Source organism: Chelonoidis abingdonii, chromosome 18, assembly GCF_003597395.2.
Source record: "Chelonoidis abingdonii isolate Lonesome George chromosome 18, CheloAbing_2.0, whole genome shotgun sequence".
Lineage (NCBI taxonomy): Eukaryota > Metazoa > Chordata > Testudines > Testudinidae > Chelonoidis > Chelonoidis abingdonii.
Genome location: NC_133786.1, coordinates 15,521,834 through 15,544,385, shown reverse-complemented (window position 1 = coordinate 15,544,385; position 22,552 = coordinate 15,521,834). Strand labels below are relative to the sequence as shown.

At 41.0% G+C, this 22,552-nt stretch overlaps 1 protein-coding gene across 10 annotated transcripts in view; it reads right to left on the bottom strand.

Annotated features, from left to right (window-relative positions):
• Positions 1 to 15,979, bottom strand: part of NCAM1 (neural cell adhesion molecule 1) — a 256,338-nt gene extending 240,359 nt beyond the window's left edge. For all 10 annotated transcript variants that reach the window (XM_075073459.1, XM_075073462.1, XM_075073460.1 and 7 more), the window contains exon 1: positions 15,654 to 15,979. In XM_075073459.1, the coding sequence (XP_074929560.1) occupies positions 15,654 to 15,705 (52 nt within the window). In that variant the 5' untranslated portion in view covers positions 15,706 to 15,979. The remainder of the gene's footprint in view (positions 1 to 15,653) is intronic.
• Between the last annotated feature and the right edge of the window lie 6,573 nt (positions 15,980 to 22,552).

Genomic DNA, 22,552 nt, shown 5'->3' with positions numbered 1-22,552 from the left:
ACACTGGAATAAATTGCCTAGGGAGGTTGTGGAATCTCCATCTCTGGAGATATTTAAGAGTAGGTTAGATAAATGTCTATCAGGGATGATCTAGACAGTATTTGGTCCTACCATGAGGGCAGGGGACTGGACTCGATGACCTCTCGAGGTCCCTTCCAGTCCTAGAGTCTATGAATCTATTATTGCAATTTAAGTGGAAGGATTGCTTACATGTAGGCTGCATATTTTTCTTTGCAATTGATCATTATCCCTATTTTTCCAGCATGTGTAAAGAGGTTATTGCATCTACTTGCAATTCATAGGCACGTCCAGCTTTGTGATAGCAGGGTGCGGGGCCAATCTGCAGATTTATGTGTATCTTTGCTTACCTAAGCAATTATTCTGAACATTCTGGAGTAAAAGTGTTGACATGGTAACCAATGGATGTGATCTCTGAGAACATGGGACAGGAAAGCATCTCAAAACAGTCACCACCAGCTAGGTTCTTTCCTCAGAAGCATACATGCAACTACTACTAAAGTGAAAGGCAGTTAAGCACAAACACCCAAACATAAAATCTGTCTCCTAACAACCAATATTATGCAAAACCAAACTCGACAAGCCCACACTCAAAGTACAGTACTTGCTTCCTAGGGATGGAAAGGCTCCATTGTAAGAAAAAGTAGTTTTATGGGGCCTAGATTAAGTAATTTTTATTCTACAAAACTGTGTGGCTTTCACTGTACAACCTCACTCAGGGATTTATGAAAAACACCCATACTAGTATAAAACATCAAGTCACTCCTTCCTCATCTCCCTCAACTCCAATCTAGAAGCAGACCCAAACTAATGACTCCACTGCCAGTCGACTGACCCTCAGACAAAACTCTGATGTCAGACATAAGGTTGGCCTGACAACTCTGCAGCCAATCGGCATTTAAATTATATATATATACACACACACACAAGCCCTATTGCTTTCAGAAGTGACACTATGTGGGGGTGGGGGGTTATTTTAATGAAGATTAACTCTTCCATTGCAGTATAGCTTCTTATTTGGCCTGCAGATTCAAAGCTATTGGAGTATTTCAGACAATGAACCCCCCCACCCTTATATCCTGACTGTATTCTGGACCAATTCATTAATTACGTTTTTAAATCCAAAATTGTTCAAATAAAAAAAAATGAGATTCTTCAATATCTACCTTACCTGGCTGCCTTCACCACAGTTGCTGATCTGGTCCTCACAACAAGCAGAGCACCAAGTAGCAGGAAATGAAGGGTAAGCTATAAGTACTATATACTGATAATTGGTGTACGCAGCAGGAGGGAGGGGGCTTGTTCTACCCAATACTTGTGATCTCCAAACAGACCACTGGGGACAAATCTAGCCTTGAAAAAAGATGGGTTAGAATAGGAAATTGTTAGAGAGCTGAAGAGAAGCTGATAAAGCTTTACAATTATAACCTAGTACAATGACGCAAGTCTGCATATGTTCTTAATTGTGATGATGGAGACAATGGAGGACCCACCTAAATGCTCGAGGAGACAAAAGACAAAGCCCAAACACTTCATCCACACCTAATGATATGCACCATTTTATTTTTGGCAAAGTATATTTTTAAGATCTATTAGATCCTTTGAGGGTTAAATAAATACTGTTATATACCTTTTGCTTGTTTAATAGTATTTTAGCCTCCTCTTGTCAACAAATATCAAACCACCAGTGAGTACATAATAAATGCTAAATGCCTCAGAAAGCCTGTAGCAAAGTAGTATGTTGCATCCCAGAGATCATAAAGAGATTATACTTCTACTCCATAGTCTTAAATGCAGTAATTCTGTATGTCAATTCACAATCCTTAAAACCATTATAGTTCTAAGGGATTATGTTTTAGAAACACTACAATTGAAATATGTTTACAGTATTTGTTCTTTTGAATTTTGCAGGCTTAAAACAATTTGTTAACAAACAATACACTTTGAAAAGCAACTGTTGATTATATTTTCTTAGACTATACATGAGAATCTGATAAATGTGATGTTTCTGCCAGTAAGTTCTCTGAACATTTTTAATTATCCAATGCCACATGCAGTTATTGTTTGACTGAGTTATATTCTGTAACACAACATGATTGTTACAAGCAAAACTTGTAAATGTTATTAATAAATCAAGTACTGAGAACATAAAAACAATGATATGTTTATTGGGGATTACAAAATACCCACAAAAATCAATTGTGTGTGTATATAAAAAGTGTATGTCATAATGTCATAGCTATAATAACAACTCAGCGAATAAATATAATGTAGTTATAATTAAGGCGTGACAAATGCAAACCCAACAGTATCCTTAGTTGGTTCTGTTTACATAGATATTCCAATCCTTAACACTATGTGATAGTCCTAAGGGATTTTGTTTTGCAAACATCACAATTGCTATAACATATGTCTCTCATTGTATAACATATTTGCCAAAATAACTACACACAACTCTCAAGACACCAAAGTGACAGGTGCTCCTTACAAATAAGAGAAATAGAAAAATGGGACAAAATAAAGAAGGAGTATCAACCAGGAGTTTCTTTTAACTACTGTTGTCATGACAGCAACATTACTTAAGCAGAGTTTTGGCAATATGAAGCCAATTTCTTCTCTACATCAGCAACATAAACTGTACTATACTACTGTATAAATGCAGTGATGTGTTTGTTACAAATCACTCACTTCTGACTAAATAAGAGAAAACCTGTTAAAGACACTCATGTTTCTTTCCTCTTTTCTTAGTTGAACAGCATTGCTAAAATGAGATCTCTAATATGTTCCCAACATTAATTGTAGCTGTTCAGCTGAAAACACATACACTGCATACTTCTCAATTCTAAAGGATAACAATAAAAGCACCAGCAGTTCAGTTCCTGTGATTAATCTCTGGAAAGACTCAAGTTCAAGAAGCTTCTCCCAAAATGATAGTATCAAAGCTCAAGTATTTCTCTGCAGTCTGTTATTCAAAGGAGGATAATTATATTTCAAACTACTTCAAATTTACACTATTTCATCTGCAACCTTGCATAATTCACAAACTAATAATTTTAGCACATAACTAAACTAATTTAAGTACAAGACAAGACACCCAACCATTGGTAACAAGAGATAAAGCATCAGCAGTTACAGCCAAGTTTTTACTAAAAAACAGCAGTCAATATTGATTAAATATAAATATAGGGTAATTTCTATGGATTGGGGGGGAGGGGAATATATAATGAACATTTTCATTTACCATCTGAATGATACATTGTCCCCTTGATAGATGTCTGTATCTCCACCCCTCCCCGCCTTTAGCAATAATAGAAGTTACCTAGTTATTGGGCCAGATTTGAACATCTCTCTATTTAAAACTGCAGTTATTGGTTATGCCACTGGCAACCATGATCATCCACCCCAGTTTCAACCCAGGTCCCACACTGTGCATCAACCTGTGTTAAAATCCTAGTTCCACCACAGCTAAGAGTATTTTAAATATAATCACTCTTTTCCTTGGCCTATTGAGAAAATTAGCCAGAGAGATCTCTTCCTCTTCAAAATGTTGTCGCTTCCGAAAGTTCACATTTTAAAATCTCAAAAAAAAGATTTCTTTACTTTCCTTGGCTTGTCTGAACCATCAACTCCCCATTTTCCTGCCCCATACATAAAAGTAACAAAACCTTCAATTTTTGTTTTCTGAGTTTGCAATAGTAGTAGCCGAAAATGTGACAAAAAGATAAGGAATTTGATTCACCACTGCAATTCTACAGTTTTACACCAGAGTAACAGTCATGCTGCTGTAAAACTGGAGTACTGCGTTGATGAATCCAGTCTAAAAACCTCTTATTCTGAAAAATATAGTTTCCACAGTTGAGTTTCTGATAAACTCACAATCATAAAAAAAATTAATAAAAAAGCAAACACTAAACTTTATACATTTCACCAACATTTTCATTCCTTTTTACTTCATGATTCAATGATTATTTGTACATGCAATAGAGAGTATCTTTAGTGTTGTAGATTACATCATACAATGATGAGTCACTCCCCTTTTAACCTTATCTCCAGTGTTCCGGCTCCTTACAAGCTAGGACTGCTCCACATGAAATGAAGTGACCAAATGGGACTGTTCTTCCACAAAACACTGCACTAATTCTCCTGCATTCAGCCTTTCCACTTGAATGGAATAAAAACCCTTTTCAGAACAACAATTACAATTCCCCCCTTTTTTTCTCAGGCTCACTATGGGACTCCTCAGTGCATGCACAATGCAAATAAGGCAAACTTCCTTTCAAAGAGTGATTAATATGCAAAGACAGCCTGCTTTTTTAGTGGGATGTGAAGAACCACCAACAAGCATTTCTAAACTTTGAGGTTTCTTCAATTATTTCCACTGTTTATTTTTAAACATAAGATTATGCAATAATACCACACATTAGGACCAATTTGCCAATATTTTGTAAACAATGCCAAATTGGCTGTTTTAAATACAATACAAAAAGATCTAATGTAGATTCTGTTTTCCCAGCTAGGAACACAAAGAAAAATCTAGTTTTTCTAATTGTTCATCTTTAATAATAATACTTACAGTTTAGTTGCAAAAATTAATGATTGCATTTAAACCCAGAAATAACTAGCTGTACATTGCTTTCTAAAACTGTGAAGATTTCTTCAAATAAAGAAATGTACAATTCCCAACATAAATCTAATACTATTTCTTACTATATAGCAGTAATTTTAATGACATTTAATACCAAAGTCTTTGCTGCTTATTAACAAATATATTACTACAGTGCATACAATTTCTCAAAATATTTTTTCACAGTGTTTATTGGTATTTGGACAAGCGACATGAGCAACACAAACCTATTCAGAATTAGGGACACCATTTTTCTATCTTCATGAATAAAAGTTTCACCACTCTCTATTCTTTATCTCATCACCTTGTCAATATCACTTCATTTATACAACCAGGCCAAGACCCTCCTATGGTACAAACTTTCCACTTCAAGTGCCAATAAACGACACTTTGCCCAAAATGACCTCAAACTGTAGCTTGAATGTGTTAAATGAGTCATTTCTCATTATGAACTCTTTTGAATGTTTCACAGACTTACCATCCTTTTTTGTTTTCAAGCAATTCTAAACATTTTTCTTCTCCTTTGGAATAAGACTTCAAGTTACTGATAGAATAACTTCATGTTAAACTTAAAAGAGAGACTGAGAAATTAAGGATTGCATTTCTTTCTTCGACACTTCAAGGTTGACTCATGCATCATACATTATAAAATTGTAACTGAAATATTTAAAACTGTCCACTACTTCTGTTTTACAGCAACAATCTGCATTAAAGAAAATCAACAAGTTTTATGTACTGTATAGGCAAAAATAATTAGCCTGTGAAAAGTATCAATCTACTCTGATTTTTCATGATCCAACTATCACAAAATAATCATTTATCTATGAACAAAGCAGTGTTTTTGGTTCAGAAAAGACATCTAGATAACAATGCTAGATATTTAAACAAAACATTCCTTAAAATACCTATTAAAATTTCTTTTACTATTCTTTCCTAGCTTCTTCACTTTACTTAATTCAATGTTAAATATTTACTTTGTCCAAGTAGATGTGAACTATTCATGCTAACAAAGCTCTTTCCATAGAAACAGCTGATGAAAATTAACAGGAATATTTATCTTTTAGACCTGTAATTAATAATGGAAAAATCTTCAATGTCAGCAAAGCTTTAAAAAAATGTGCAAAACTAAAGCTTTTCATGGTCACCCAGACTAACAGGCAAATCTCAGGAGTCACTTTTTGGATATTCCTTTTACAATGAATTGAAGCTCAGTACTATCAAATATAGTAAAGTAAGCACAATAGTCTAAAAATAGGCTTATCAAATTCTTTTGAGTAAAACAACTTTACTATAGACTATTTTAAAATTACTATTTAGGAGACAATTCACTTCTTGCCAGTCACACTACTTCCTAAAGATTTTATTTTAATTGGGTTTTGAAAGTTTATGTATCAGTTAACTTCTTGAAAGGATTTAAAATTAAACTGCCCTGTGGAAGAGGTAACAGAGGAGATACAGCCTTTTAAAGATTTTTATTCCTTGGTTTATGAAAATAATCTCATACAAGATTTAGGTTAGAGTGAGAACACATGGATTTTTTCTTTACATCACTCTAGCTTGTTTATGATAAGTCAGGACATCCCCAGTTATCACTTTACAGTTCTGCAGATCTCTACAGCTGTCTTTTCTCTTCACAAGATCAAGGATCTGAATAGCTGGAAGACTAACTATGGCAGTTATTGCATTTAGTATTTTAAACATAACTTCTTGCATTGGATTTTCAGATACTGGCCTCCATTTCTGTGGCCACAAATTGCAGGTGCAAATAAATGCAGGCTCAGTTTTTTGGGCCCAAAGTTTAGGTCATCATGGGATTGATTTAGCTGGCTTCCATGGACTTTGGATCAGACCTTTATATACCTAGGTATCTCAGATACCCTGGCAATGAATAGAGACAGCACTAAGTCCCTGACTGTGAATAAAAAACAGATGAACATTAAGGCTGATCTGAAAACCCAGCTCCTTATTCTCAAATCATACCTCTGAGTATAAATATATTGTAGAAAGTTGAGAGGAACCAGCACTACCTTCAGGAGCAAATACCCTGATTGCCCAAACTGTCCATGGCATCCTTGTTTCTGTTGCACATATAATTGTCTCTTAGTAGACCAAATGGTTACCAGACAAGTATATCAATTATTCACCTCTTAAACGTGATGGCTTAAGAAGCTGGATAACTCATTCAGCTAGCAAGTATTATGTGATTATTCCCCAAAATATCTTTTTCAGTGTAGCTGTTGATGTACAATTTTATGACATTCTAGCTCTCGATGGGAAGGGATGACTGATTTTTTAAGAAACTAAATAAGGCGTTACTGGAAAGATGGCCACTTCCCTCTGTTCATTTCATTTTTCCTATCTCAGGCTCTAGAATTACTATCAAAACATAACAAACAATATTCAAAAAACCAAGACTCCTAAAAAACCTGCATCTCCCACTCACCCCCACCTTCAGGAAAGGTATGAGAGAACAGAGGAGTCTTTATAGCATGTCTTGGAGGTCATCAACTACAAGAATGAAGTTCAAAATCTCCAAATGCCACCACACTGGAAGGAATGCCACTGCTGAAACAAAACCAGTCTGGCCCTCAGGCCAATCTTGACAGCATAATCTCCAAAAATAGACAGCAACCATACATATGAGAAATTCTCATCCATTAGAGAAAGAAATCAAGGGCTAAATTCAGCAGGCTTTACCACCAATAATCTGAAGTGAATTTGCATTGCTTAGAACAGGACTGAACGTGGGCCCAAGTCTATTCCTCCTAAAAGCCTCTGATTTATTTGCATTTAGGCAATTACTAACTGTTTGGTCAGTCAATAATCCCACAGTACATCTTACATGTGGCCAAACAGAAATAACCACAGACTTCAGAGCTGGAATCCAGTTCCAAAGAAAACTATAGACAAAATCATAATCATCTTGATCATTTTCAGATAAACTCTTATCTTCATCAAATGTCACCATGCGTTTTGGCACAACTTCTGACTGCTTCTGCATACCTGGTAGTTTCAGGTATAACTCATTCAATAGAGTAAATATCTGTATTCCCATCCTTGGATTTGAGAGCCAGTATAAAGGACTAAATCTGAACTGTAAGTAAAATGATTATTTCCATTTGCAGTTTTTTCTCTTGATCCCTTATCTATTGCTCTTCCTTTAGGAACACATCCCACCTTCTCTATTGCAGACTAAGAATTACATGTAAAAATCTCATTCCAGCACTTAGCAGTGGTTCCCTCAGACAGTTATAAATGCAATGCATTAAAAATGCCTGAAAGCCCACCATTTGGCTCTCAGGGTAACATCAAAAGGCAATGCTACTAATGAGCAGCTGCAGTAGAGAGGCAGCATTTCAACACTATGAACTGAAAGAGGATAATGGCACCACCGCCAAACCCAACTAATTTACATCCCTTTGCATCAGCAACAGCTTTAAGATTTGGCAATGTGCTTTTCCCAAACAAAAGAGGCCACGACCAGCACAAATCTGATCTTCAAATTTGCTTCTGTGGTAGTTTTGATGTCTAACAAAAGTCTATGTGGCTAATTTCCCCCCCACTCCCAGATTTGATGGATTCACCACTCCTTCCACTTCTCTCCCCCTACCTACTCTCTTCTCAAGTCCATTGCAGACATATGCAAAGGTCTGGTCTACACTATGCGTTTAAATCGATTTAAAGAGCATTAAATCGATTTAACGCTGTACCCATCCACACTACAACGCCGTTTATATCGATATAAAGGGCTCTTTAAATCGATTTCTGTACTCCTCCCCGACGAGAGGAGTAGCGCTAAAATCGATATTGCTACTTCGGAATAGTGTTAGTGTGGACAGAAATCGACGTTATTGGCCTCCGGGAGGTATCCCACAGTGCACCACTGACCGGCATCTTGCGGTGGTATTCTCCAGGAGAGTTATATCATCATTGTAACCTGGTTGAAATTCAGACTTTAATTAGGGGCAGACATGGCGATTCCTACTGGGCAGCGCTTAATCCTTCCTTGCTCGTAGCAAAGCGGGGGAGGGAGGAATGATAGCGCTGAGTTTCTCAGCGTTGTGAGCAGGAATCTTCCCAGCTACCAGCCACGATCATTACCAGTGATCTTACATGATAGCAACCATGCCCGTGGGGGAGGAGGGGAAAGAGGGGGTTTGGGGTTTGCTGGTTCTCTTAACAGGAACAAGGCATCCTAGATCACTGTGTATATGAACGCTGGAAAGTCAAACAGAAAGCCTTACCATGGCCGCATGGAAGCTTATTTGGATGGCCTGGACCTATGCGTCTGTGAATCTGCAACACCAGTGCCACAGGCACTCAATTAAACAATGCAAAATGCGACCTTGTAGTGAAATCACATGTGCTATGTAAGTGGGATAGTGTTATTCACTGTGAAAGAGTACAAGCATTGTTCTGTAAAATGTATCTTTTTACATACTCTCTCCCTCTTTTTCCTCCCCATGCAGCTGCACAGTTGTCCGGCCTCCCTACGCCATCCGAAGCCGTTAGCTCAGTAAGGCGGAGGAGGAAGAGAACACGAGATGAATGTTCTCAGAAATCATGGAGTAACACGCAATGACAGAGCTCATCAGAATAAGTGGAAGGATGTGCTAGCAAAGTACAGGAAAGACTGCCATGAACGGGAGGATAGGAGAGACGCTCGAGATGAGAGGGTGTAGGCAGGAAGATCAGCGGTGGCGGATGCTACGCTGCAGCTGCGCCGTGCTCAAATGATATCCTCCAACGCATGTGGATTTCAGGAAGAGCAGCGGGGTCACAGAGTGCCACTGCAGTCCATGTTCAACCACCTCAAAGCTCCCACATTCCATATCTCCCTCACCCAGACGTGTAAGAACGCATGGGGAAGGGGCTTTCTGCACCCGCCACTCCACCCCCCGGGCAGTCCAAGCAAAAGGCTGTCTTACGTTGAAATGAACTTAATGGCCTTTTCCTTCCTCCTATCCGCTCTCCAACAAAGCCAGCAGGCAGGGATAACCTTGATAATTCTCTGCCTCTTTTTATAATTTAACTTTTTAATAAAGAATAATCCAAAGGGGGAGGGTGGGTTGCTTACAGGAATGACTTTTAAGAAAGATACATGATTTTTAAACAATACTGAATGACTTTTAATAAAGAATACATGATTTTTAAACGGTACTGACTTTTTTCCTTCAGCAAGCTGTAAGTAAGGGGAAGGGTGGTTGCTTACGGGAATGAGTCAATCAAGGGGGAGGGTTCATCAAGGGGAACAAACACAGCAGTCACACCGTAACCTGCTGTGCTGCTGAAACTCGTTTTCAAGGCTTCTCTGATGTGCACCGCCTCCTAGTGTGCTATTCTAATCGCCCTGGTCTCTGGCTGTCGTACTCAGCGGCCAGTGATTTGCCTCAGCCTCCCACCCCGCCATAAAATGTCTCCCCTTACTCTCACAGAGAATTGTGCAGCACACAGCAAGCAGCAATAACAAACGGGACATTGGTTTGGCTGAGGTCTGAGCGAGTAAGTAATGTCGCCAGCGCCTTTTATAATGCCAAAGCACATTCTACACCCATCCTGCACTTGCTCAGCCTTAGTTGAACAGCTCTGACCACTGTCCAGATTCCTGTGTATGCTTCATGAGCCATGGCATCAGGATAGGCTGGGTCACCCAGGATAACGACAAGCATTTCAACATCACCAACGGTTATTTTCTCGTCTGGGAAGTAATTCCCTTGCTGCAGCCGTTTAAACAGAGTAGTGCTTCTGAAGCGCGAGCGTCATGAACCTTCCTGGCCATCCACGTGGATGTTGGGTGAACACGTCCCTTGGATCCACAGTGCTTGCAGCACCATTGAAAGTACCCCCTTGCGTTCTACCTACTGGTGCCCTGGCGCTGCTCGGGGCCACGATAGGGATATGGTTCCATCTATGGCCCCCCCAGTTAGGCGATCCCATTGCAGCAAAGCCATCCACTACCCTTGCACGTTTCCAAGAGTCACCACTTTCGTAGCAGGCAGCTTAACGATTGCTTCGGTTACTTGGCATCACAGCAGCCCCCACAGTAGGTTTGCCCACTCAAATTGATTCCCGACTGACCGGTAGCTGTCTGGCGTGCAAGCTTCCCAGAGGGCTTATTGCCACTGCGCTTCTCCACTGTGAGGCTGCTCTCCATCTTAAGTATTATGGCGTTTCAGGGCAGGCGGAAAGCATGTCAAAGAGAGTTCAAAGAAAGTGCTTCTTCGCCATGCGAAAAGTTTTGCAGCCACTGGGAATACGTCCCACACCTGCAAAACTATGCGCTACCCACCAGTCTGTGTTGTTTCCCGCGCCCAAAATCACGGTTCAATGGGTAGAACCTGCCCATTCCAGCAGTAGCTCCAAAACGCAGGGGTCGCGGTTAGGGAGAATTCAGTGCATGTCCTCATCGCTCTCGTCACCGCGCTGCCATAGCTGCCTCTCCTCTCCTCCTGCCTTTGCAGTTCATGGTTCAGCACAGACACAGCACAAGACTGCGCGAGGTGTTGACAACGTCACAGATAGCGTTACTGATCTCAGCAGGTCACGCTTGCTGTGCTATGGCATTGCTCAGTTCACCGAGGGAAAAAGGCGCGAAATGGTTGTCTGCTCGCTTTCACAAAGGAGGGGTGGCTCGTACCCAGAACACCCGCGACCAATGATTTCTCCCCCATCAGGCACTGGGCTCTCAACCCAGAATTCCAAGGGGCGGGGGAGACTGAGGGAACTGTGGGATAGCTACGGAACGGCTACCCACAGTGCACCACTCCAGAAATCGACGCTAGCCTTGGACCATGGACGCACACCATCGAATTAACGTGCCTAGTGTGGATGCGCACACTCGACTTTATAATATCGGTTTTAAGAAACCAATTTTAGCTAATTCGATATTATCCCGTACTGTAGACGTGGCCAAAGAATCTCATTCTGAAGCAAAGAGATGCCTGGGAGCTGCAGTTCCCTTCACAGCCACACCCTTGGCCAGGCTACTCCCAGACTTGCTTTATATTACAGAAGGACCAGCAAACTGTTTCGTGTGTTATTTTAAAAATTTCCATTTTCACTGTAGAACATGTTTACTTTCTCAAGTTTTACATCCTCACTGTAATATTAACAAATGTCATTTTCTTTAGTTGAAAAAGCGTTTATAATGGAGCTAATTACATTCTTCAGGCAGTTTCCTTCATATTAGCTACTGCATATGTCCCTGAAAGACAGCTTCTTCCCAAAGTGGTTATGCAGAAGTTCATTAAAAATCCACATCATCTGCCTTCCTGTCTGTGATAGAACAGAACAGAGTTCTGCTGCTGATGGATGAAACTCATACTAAAGCATGTCCTTCAAAAACAGTATGTCAAAAGCCACACCAAAAGAAAAACAAAAACAAAAACAAAAAAAACTGCACACACTCTGTAAACACTCAGATGTGAGGGTGATCAATAAAATGCAGGATGGCCTTTTTTAACAAGAAAATAAAATGTGTTTTTTTGTCTCGTTAGCGCTTCTTGCTGGTCCCTGCAGACTGATGGCAGCAGGTGCAGTATTCTCCTCTCCTATCTCCTCCCCCATCAATTGGTTCTGCTTTCCTACCTCAGCCAACACAAATCCATGGCATTAAAAAAAAAAAGTTCTTGTCTTCTTTTAAAACAAGAAACCAATCTTTTTTTATACGCTAAGGCAGGAAAGTCTATCTGTAAAATGTATTTCTGGAGGCCAGCCAAGAAAACATGAAGGCACTTTCAGTCTGGAGAGCAGTCACAGTCCTTTTACACTCCTGAAGACAAACACTGGGAATTCATTAAATTAATATTAAATTAAACATTCTTAAGAAAAAAATCAACTGGTCACGTTAGGAATCTTCCAGGCCATATGTCAACACTGTAAAGTTTATACAAAATGTTTTCTATTATTTAAGAAACCATAGTTCTTGGGATGTAAACGAAAGGAGATGAGCCATCTGTTGTGTCTATAAATCAGCCTCTGAGTTATAAAGGAATGTTGTTTTAATTTAAGAGTAAGTTAAGGCGTTATTGTCCCAGGACACAGAAATATATACAAAAGAAGTTATTTTAAAAGATGCAGGAAGAATGCTTTTGTTTCCACCCCACTGGGTGACCACTCCTCAGACAATCCTCTATTCAGGGTTTCCTCACTAGTACACATCTATTCCCTGCTTTTTCCCACATTTAAGTTACTGTAAAAGGAGCAGGGCTTTTTATTGGCATTATCATGGCCGGCGTAGCTCTCTCTGCCTTGATTTTTCCTTCATCAGACTGGATTCTTCACCCTGCAAGCGGCTTCGCGCTCTCTCTCGGGGGAGAAAGGGGGGGCAGGAAAAGGAGGTAAGGCTTAGCAAATTAAAGCAGGATCCTTTAGCATGGAAAGTGCTACAGATGTGCTGGGTATTGCTTTTATTGTATGATGTGTTGCTGTTTTGTTTTGACTTTTTAATACTTGATTTGGCTTTTACATTCTCCATTTTATATGGGTTTAACAGTTATCAGATCTGAGCTGTGCAGCTCCCCAAGCACCTTGACGCTCATTATTAACAACAAATAAACATCATTTTGAAGGGGGCAGGGCAAGAATTTTGTGTATTTTTTTTCCTTTAGTGAAGCTTTACTTACTCCAATTGGTCTGTTCCCTGGAAAAACCCACTTTCTTCCCCCCTCACACAACTGAGAATGCTTTATGTGAATGTGTATCTGAGCCAATTGTTGGGGAAAAAGGCAAGTATCTAGCGGTGCTCTGCAGAACTGAAGGGTGTGGCTGGCCCAGAGAAGGGTGGTGGCAAAGATTTGACAATCTATTTGTTCACATATGGGTACTATGCCAATAAGTAGAAGTACAAATTTTAAAAATTCTAAATTAAAGAGCAGCTGTGGGATGGTTCTTTTGGTATGGGGAAGCTGTGCAACAGGATGGTTGATGCGGATGCTCACTAGGCAGCTTTGGGCTTGGGGGTGTATCTGACAGTGGGTTGGAGAGCAATGGCAGGGTTGTTGTGGGGTAGGTGCGGGTTGATAGCAGTGGGTTAGCATGGTGGTGATCGCTGGTAAGGTGTGTGCTGATGGGTGGAGCAGTGGCAGTAGTAGTGGCTGTTGGGGTGCTGTGGTGGAGAGTGATGGTACCTGGGGGCGGTGGGGGGAACCGTATGTGGGGTGTGGCAATTGTAGGCTGAGGCGTGCCCTGGCAGTGACTGGGGAGTTGGGGTATGTTGGAAGGACCCTGGCTTGAGAGTCAGCGCCATGGGCGTTGGGGTGGTGACAGGCGCTGTGAAGCGGGTTGCAGAGGGGTGCTGGCAGCAGTTTGTAAAGCCGCTAGGACACGGTGGGTTGGGTGGAGCTGTGGAGGGGAGAAGGGGGGTGACAAGAGCAAGCAGCTGCGGGTGCAGCACTGGCACCCGCAGCTGGAGGTGGGGGCGACAGCAGCCGCGCAGCAAGTGCATGGCAAGCTTTGGGGAGCTGTGGGACAGCGCTGGCATGGGCGCCCTCCCAGGGCAAAGGGGGTGATGCTGGGGGTGCACCACTTGGGTTTGGGGGTGGGGTGCTGCAGGGTTGGGCTCAGGTTGAGATGAAGGCTGAGGGGCAGGACCGTTACGAACGTTGGGGAGCAAAGCCTCTAACGGCGTTTCCCGCTCGGGGCCGCCGGCTCCTGATTGGCGGCGGATGCAAGCGAGAACCCCCCCCCCCCCCCCCGCAGCTCAGGGGCTCGCGCCCGTCCACCGTCCCCTCCCCAGCTCCAGCGCGCGCTCGCTCTCTCACACACACGATCGCACCAATTTTTTCTGCACCCGATTCCTCCCCTTTCCGAACTTACTGCACCCCCAGCAGCTCCGACCGCCCCCCCGCAGCTCTTAGCCCCCCCACCCGACCTACTGCAGCTGCATTCAAACCGTCCCTCTTTTGCAGCCTCTTTCCCCCTCGCCTTTATTTGCAATTGCATCGCTCCTCGCCGTTACTTCGTTGCATTCCTCCCCACCCCCTGCACATTACACATGCATCGTTTGCGGTGGGGAGGGGGGTGCGCCCTGCAAAAAAGAGCACCATCCTTCAGCTATTCTGGTAGAAATTTTTAAAACAAAGCCCCCTCCTGGCTCCTCGTATGGCGACACCATTAACACATCGCACGTAGTACCCTCATCATTTCATTCTCCTTCCCCCTCTCCATTGTCTGCAATTTGCAACACACACAACCTTCAATCCAAGAGGGGTGAGTTCAAAAAAGAGGGCAATTCCTCCCCTTGCACTCAGACATATAGCTATCAACGTATAAAACCAGCCCCTGGATCACGCCCTCCTCACCTCCCCCCCTACCCCTTCACTTTCTCCTGTCAAATTGCAGACTGAGCCATCTTTCCCATTCAGATTCCTCAATTGTGAACAATGTTTCCAAGTAACTGAACGTCTAGTAAAGCAAAGTAGCACCATGCAAAGGAGCAGGGGGCAAAAAAACCCCACGTTTTTCTTTTCTTCTAATTTTCCCCTCTATTGCAAACAGTTAAGACTGACTGACCATCCCTGGGGGAGCCAAGGCGGCGAAAATACCAAAAGGGACTTGTCCAGTCTGCCATAAAAAGAGATTTACTCTGAAGGATGCTGATTTGGTTCAGCTTGAGGATCTGGCGTTTATTCTTTTCTCTTCAATGTTTGTTCAGCCAGCACCTCCCAATCCTCCTCCCCAGCAGTCTCTCTGCCTCTCGCTCATCTCCCAGCTTCTCCACCAAAATGCTGCCTTTGAAATGCAGAGAAAGGGGGGAATCGCAAAAGTGCCACGCTTCCAGCCTCTACGGCTACCCCCCAGTTCTGAAACAAAGTGGGATGGGGAAAGCACAACATTCAATATTTGGGGAAAACAAATCATCAGCGTAAAAACATTGCATTCTAGGAAACAAAAACACTATTCCCCCGTTCCTCCAGATGAGTCTAAAATTGCATCACAGCACAGTATTCAGAAGTGGTCAGAAATCGAATTTGTTCCCAACCTCCATAAAAAATTATATATATTCATGTACCTGCAGCTCCAAGGAAAAACAGAGTCCAGATGAGATCCTTAGAATGCAGCATTGTAATCTGCTGTTGGGGTGGAAGTTTCTTGCAAATATATTTTTCCTTCAATAGGAGCTTGGGTGGCTTAGATAGAGATTTAGATGCAATGTAATTTTTTTTTCAGAATTGTTTTTTGCCAGCTGCTCTCTAGCTGCTTTCAGAAGCTGATCAGAGAATGAGTGACAGTCCTAGCCTCAGCACAGACACACAAACACAGATCCCTGCGCCGTCCTGGATTTGGTTTGGTGAGGTTGGAAAGGGAGGAGGACTTGCACCTCACTGTGTTCTTCCACCCATCCTGGCCACAAATAGTACAGTGCAATAGGCATCAAGCAAGGGGGTACTGTAGAGAGAAGCAGTTGCAGTCGCCTGCAAAATATGGCATGGGTGTACTAGGATCTGGAGTCACTCACGTTGTATACACATTTCCATGCTGATAGAGTTTTGCTAAAGAAGAAAGATAGAAATGTTTCTAGATTTATATACAAGCATTTCAAGCATGGTTTTTTTGTGTTTTTTTTAAAGTCTAATGTAATGCTGGTACCATCCATAAAAGTCACTGATGGGCAAAGATGGAGCTTTTTGGGGGAGGGGGGAGGTTCTTTTACAAAAACAAAATTATCTAAGGTTCCATTTTATCCAAAACACAAAGTGTGGTGTGAATTTGAGAAATGGTTCTGGTTTTGGCCCATTTTGTTTTCAAAACCTTAGCAGCAACAATTTTTTGCAAAACAGGAGTGGGTTGGATCAGTATCCTATTTTATCTGAACTGCCAAAGTTTGCTGGGGGCTTAAGTTAGAGTTTTGGACTTTAAAAAAAGAAAAGAAATGGTCTCACTCATTTAGAAAGAGAATATCTCACTGTGTGTACCTGAAGGCAGGTTTTAAAGCATCTTTTTTCATCTTCTGTTGAAGACTTTACGCAGTGTATTTCAGTCAGAAATGTACAGCCAGAATTTAGCAGGGCCTCAGCAATTCCATAGATTTTTGCAAACAATTTTGAAACAGCAAAAAAATTGTGCCCAGATGTTTAGACTCATGATGAATTAGGGATGCAAATGTGATTCCTTAGACATCTACTATTAATCCACCCATGTGTCAACCTCTGATACAAGTACCTCCAAGCCTTCTTCCATGTAGCCCCCTACTCATTGTTCAGTCTCCCTAAGCTCATCCACAAAGGCCCCTGTACAGACTACTATTGAACCCCACTTCTTGCAAGCCGTTAACAGTGAATCTTGTTGATTTCCATGACAAATCTGTTTGTTGTTCACTAAGTTCTTCTGTCTGCTTTTCTGTCTGTCCTTAAACTGTTGTCTTCTCTACGCAAAGATGGTCGTAGGAAGTGCTTAGCATGTAGTAGGCACTACCCTAATCAAATTAATAATAATATTGTAGTCCCAAAGCGAATTGCAGGCAGAAAAAGTGGGAGTTGCAAGAACTAGATTTGTAAGCACATCTACTGTCTCTGCAAAAAGAGAGGTCAGTGCTGGGAAACTGGCCTTTAAAACCAGATTCATAGTGGGGTGTTTGGGGTTTGTTTTTTTAATATCTCATGTTCAGATTGTCACAGCTTGATAGCCTTAGTGATATCCTTTGCAAAATACAGGAGCTTTTGAGAATGGAATTTTAGATCACCCAGTGGATGGTGTGTCACCCCAAGGGGTAGGAAAATCTGTGTAAGGGGGGAGAGGGGAGAGCTTTTGAGAGGATGAATTAATTGCACAAGAAAAAAGGTGACTTTCTTTCAGGGAAAGTCTTCATTCTTTGCTCTCATTTCATAAATGTTACAGGAAATAACTTCATATTAAATAGCCCATTGTTGCACATGCAAAAGAACTTGGCTTACATGATTAATTATGGATTCTATACAAAAAGTGAGATTTCAAATAAATATGACAGTTCTGTGAATACATAAAGGCTCCTAATGACTGAGATATTGTATTGATAGAACTCTGACAAGTACAAGTCAATTCGTGCAGAATACATATTTAAAAAAAGAACAAAGGCAGCTATGATACGTGTGGAATACACAGGGACTTACACATTTTGAACAAATTTTGATACAAAAATGTTTGGGCAACATTAGTATAAACTATAAATTGCAGAATTTTGCTAATGCTGCATTAACATGTCATGCCATGCCAGAATATATTATTTCATTTTGACTGATTTTTTTCCCTTTTGTAGCTGATGGAATCCTCTCCCCTCTTTCCATTTTATTAAAAATGCTTCCCTAAAAGGAATGGCAACATTACTTATTGCAATGTGATTGAAAACATTCCTTCATCACCTCTTTGTCCATAGTACTTCTTTGGTCCCATATTGAAATGATTATCTCCAGAGAGCAACCTTGCTCAGCCATTCCATATTATATTATTCGTCCCCCTCCTCCAATTCACTATGTGTACATACACCCACCCCCAATACTGCATTCTTCAGGGGTTTCCCTGCTAATGGAATTGCTTCAGGTTCCTTAATCTGTGAGGTCTCCCTGTAAAATCTGAAAGTTTCCGGCACCCTCAACTAGCTACTATTCAATTAAAAGCCAACAGTTTTTTGACCACACGTTAGGGAAACAAACCCCTAAGAAATGATGGCACGATCTATTGTTACACAAAGTTGGCCAATCTGTGTATGGGTCAATTTTTTCCATGAAACCACTGCCCAAGAGAAGGAGCTATCAGTATAATCACAGTTATGTTGCCATTATACAATTACATCATGCCCATAGCTCTGCATGGAGCTTGAAAGATTTAAAAAGGTCTGTTTGCCAAAACATTATACAAAAATAGAACACAGACATACAAAAAAAAAAAGAGATAGAGAGGAGCAAGAATTATAGGTCATCTACTCCAGTCCCTGGTACTCATGGCAGGACACAGAATTATCTAGATCATTCCTGACAGGTGTTTGTCTAACCTGCTCTTAAAAATCTCCAATGATGGAGATTCCACAACCTCCCTAGGCAATTTATTCCAGTGCTTAACCACCCTGACAGTTAGGAAGTTTTTCCTAATGTCCAACCCTAAACCTCCCTTACTGCAATTTAAGCCCATTGCTTCTTGTCCTATCCTCAGAGGTCAAGAAAAACAATTTTTCTTCTTCCTCCTTGTAACCTTTTACATACTTGAAAATTGTTATGATGTCCCCACTCAGTCTTAGTGTTCTATGATTTAATAAAGATAATGTGACCCAATTTTATACAGCAGGTGGCTCATATAACTTCTGATAGTTAAAGGCTGAGATATAAATCATGCTAACTTCATTCCCATTGAGCAGTACCTTACTCCACAAATAGTCCCCCAGACAACTTGTGATATAAGAGGGGAGGAGCAGAAAGGACAGCAATGGAAGTGAGCAGTGAAAAAAGCCATTAACTCTCTCCCACTTGCCTATTCCTGCCCTAGGAGTGGGTCAAGGAATAAGTGGGGGAGACTCTCACCTGCAGGGGACTGCCGAAAATGTGAACAACTCCTTGTATTTTCCTTTATCGATATTGAGAGAACAGAGACCCCAGAGAACTCTGCTTCCCAGGGTAGTTTTAAAGCCTCTAGAAAATTAGAAGCCAGTATTATGGAGAAAGTCTGATAAGTAACAGCCCTAGGTGCTTGTAGGGTCATTATCAAGATTCTTGGATGCATAAACAGGGTAATCTCGAATAGGGGTAGGGAGGTACTATTACCTCTGTATTTGGTACCAGTGTGACCACTACTGGAATTTTGTGCCCATTTCTGGTGACCACAATTGAAGTAGGATGTTAATAAATTGGAGAGGGTCCAGAGAAGAGCATGAGAACTATTAAAAGATTAGAAAATATGCCTTACAGCTATAGACTCCAGAAGCTCAATCTGTTGATTTTATCCAAGACAAGGTTAAGAGTTAAGGTGGCAAGACTTGATCAATCCAAGAGTACCTACATCGGGGAAAAATATTTGATAACAGGCTCTTCAATCTAGCAGACAAAGGTATAACAAGATCCGCTGGCTGGAAGTTGTAGCTAAACAAATTCACACTAGAAAGGAGATGCAAAAGTTTTAAACAGTGAGGGTTATTAACCACTGGAACAACTTACCATGTGTTGTGGTAGATTCTCTATCACTAGCAATTTTTAAATCAAGATTGGTTGTTTTTATTTCTAAAGATATGCTCTTATTCAAACTGAAATTAATCCAGTAGTCCTACGGCCTTTGTTATATAGGAGACCAGACTAAATCATCACAGTGGTCTCTTCTGGCCCTATAATCAGGGACGGCTCTAGGGATTTTGCCGCCCCAAGCGCGGCAGGCAGGCGTCCCTGCGAGAGGTCCTCCGAAGCCACGGGACCAGCGGACCCTTCGCAGGGAAGCTGCTGGAGAAAGCCTGTCTGCCACCCGTGGCACCGGCAAAGCGCCCCCCACGGCTTGCTGCCCCAAGCACACGCTTGGCGTGCTGGGGCCTGGAGCCGCTCCTGCCTATAATCTATCAAAGTCTGAACAACGTGCTTTGTGTAAATACCTGATTCAATTCACAGGATCTTTTTCTGCTGCAGATAGGAGTCTGGACTATGCCTGTGCAGGTCTTTTACTCATTTATAAAATATTACAGGACAAATCACTCAGGCAAGCCCCTACCTTCAACGGGTAGTTTGGCTTGATTCAAGATGAAAATCTGTAAGATTTGGTCCAATTACATTTAGACTTAAGGTTAACAAAAATTGGAATGTTGTATATCAAAGGAATGCTACTTCTAAGCAGAGAAACCTGAGAATCAGCGAGATGATACACTAGATAGACAGATGTTGTACAGTGTGGATGGTGATGCACAATTATAGAAGCTATTGCAAAGCAGCCAGATCTTTATCCAGCATCACCTTTTTGTCAGCACAACTGTTTAGTGATTGGTATCCAAGATGAGATTATGGGATACACCACAAATTCTCTGTCTATAACAATGGCACGAGATCATCATGTGGGGTCACATGGGACATCAATTGTCAGACATCAGAAAGAAATAAGGACATATGCTGTGAATTTGCATTCCATCTTTCTCTAGTTGCAGAGAAAACTTCACATTCTAAAATTGCTACTGAAGTCAGATCCCATAACTGCAAATCTGATGCAACAGGACCATAATAATAGTTGCTATCTTGCAGATGTGTTGTGCAGGTGATCACTGCAAAGTAGTGGAAATTATAGTCCATTTGTCACGACATACATTATCCTGAGACCACTAATGAGAGAGAGAATTTGAAAAATTCAGAATGAATTAGAAGCATTTGTGTTTTTTTTCATGAGAACTATTAAGTGCAGCAGTTACAAACAACAAAGTAGATTTATTACTTATTTGTGGACTAGTTTATAAGCATATATTACCTACATTGAAATGGTACATAAGCAAAACCTTCTGTCAGTTCCCTGGTCAGTGCATACGCCCTGGAAAAGCTACGCCCATACGTTTGGGGACGTCGGTTCCAGTTACAAACTGACCATGCTGTGCTAAAGTGGCTTCATACAGCCAAAGGGAACAACAAGAAACTTCTTCGTTGGAGTCTAGCTCTCCAAGATTTTGATTTTGAAATTCGACACATTTCACGAGCTTCGAACAAAGTAGCAGATGCACTCTCCCGTGAGAGTTTCCCGGAATACACTGGTTAAAACTTTCCTTAAGATGTTGAAGTCTTGTAGTTTACATGTTTAGAAGTATATGTAAAGGTGCATGTGTTGTCTTACTCTGATATCCAGGCGTCATAATGCTTCCCAACATAGTAGGCGTGGTCGGGAAATGACCCCTCTGGTTTCCACTTTTGGTTTCTTAACCGCCGACGGGCGTGATCCGGGGTTATCCCCATTCTGGATCTGGCCTGGACTTGAAACAGTTTATAATTGTTCATTTGGCCACTATGAAAAATGATCTCAAAACCATTTTCAATTTTTTTTCATCCCATCTAAGGAGCTCTGATGGTGAAGTTAAGCAAGCCAAGAATCAGATTCTGAGCTGAGCAGAATCAGAGAACATAAGAATGATGCAGCAAAAAAATAAACTATTCAGATGTTTCCTACTCTAATCATGTTCTTCTACCATGTGCATTGTGTTGGTATCTGACCATCATTTCTTGGTTTTTTTCTAATGAGCAAATATATTTTCAGCATGCTTATCACCAAATATCTATATGCCAGTTATAGACCATCCATCACAGTAGTATCCAGGCATTTAGGAGGACAATAGTCCTAGTTCTGCTATTAATTATATTGGCCATTAATTAGAAGAAACTCCATTGTACACAGTGGAGTTACACATATGAAACCACTGCACATTAGAGTAGAATGCTGGTTATATGAAAGTAAGCTCAGTATTGCTAAGCATTTGGTAGTGAGTAGGAAATGGTTCTCTTAAGTTGCAAATCCATCTATCAGCCTGCTTTTAGTTAAGAATATATAACTATGCCTGACGTGAGTGTTCAAATACATATAAAAGTTATGAGAAATCCTATCAGCATGGAAGTCTAGGCTACATTTACACTTAGGGTAAACAGAACATTGCACAGTAGTAGTTCTTAAACATACATGATTGGAGGGTTCTACTTAGGGTCATCTTAATGGGAATTTTAAAAGGTTGTTAAAATTTTTCTAAGAGGCAACATAACACTGCAAATATTTGAGGTGTTACAACCTGAGAGCCAAGCAGGAATTTCCTTTAAATCGCTCAGATTTGAGAAAGTTCCTTCTCTCCCTAATGAGGCCAAGACTGAGGTGTCATTCCCTCTCTCAGTGAGATAAAGGACTATTTTGTCCTAAGTTAAAGGACATTCAGCACTTCCCTACCTGATTAGCCTTGTATTAATTAGTATTATTATTATTAAAAAGAAACTTCAATGCTTTCTACTA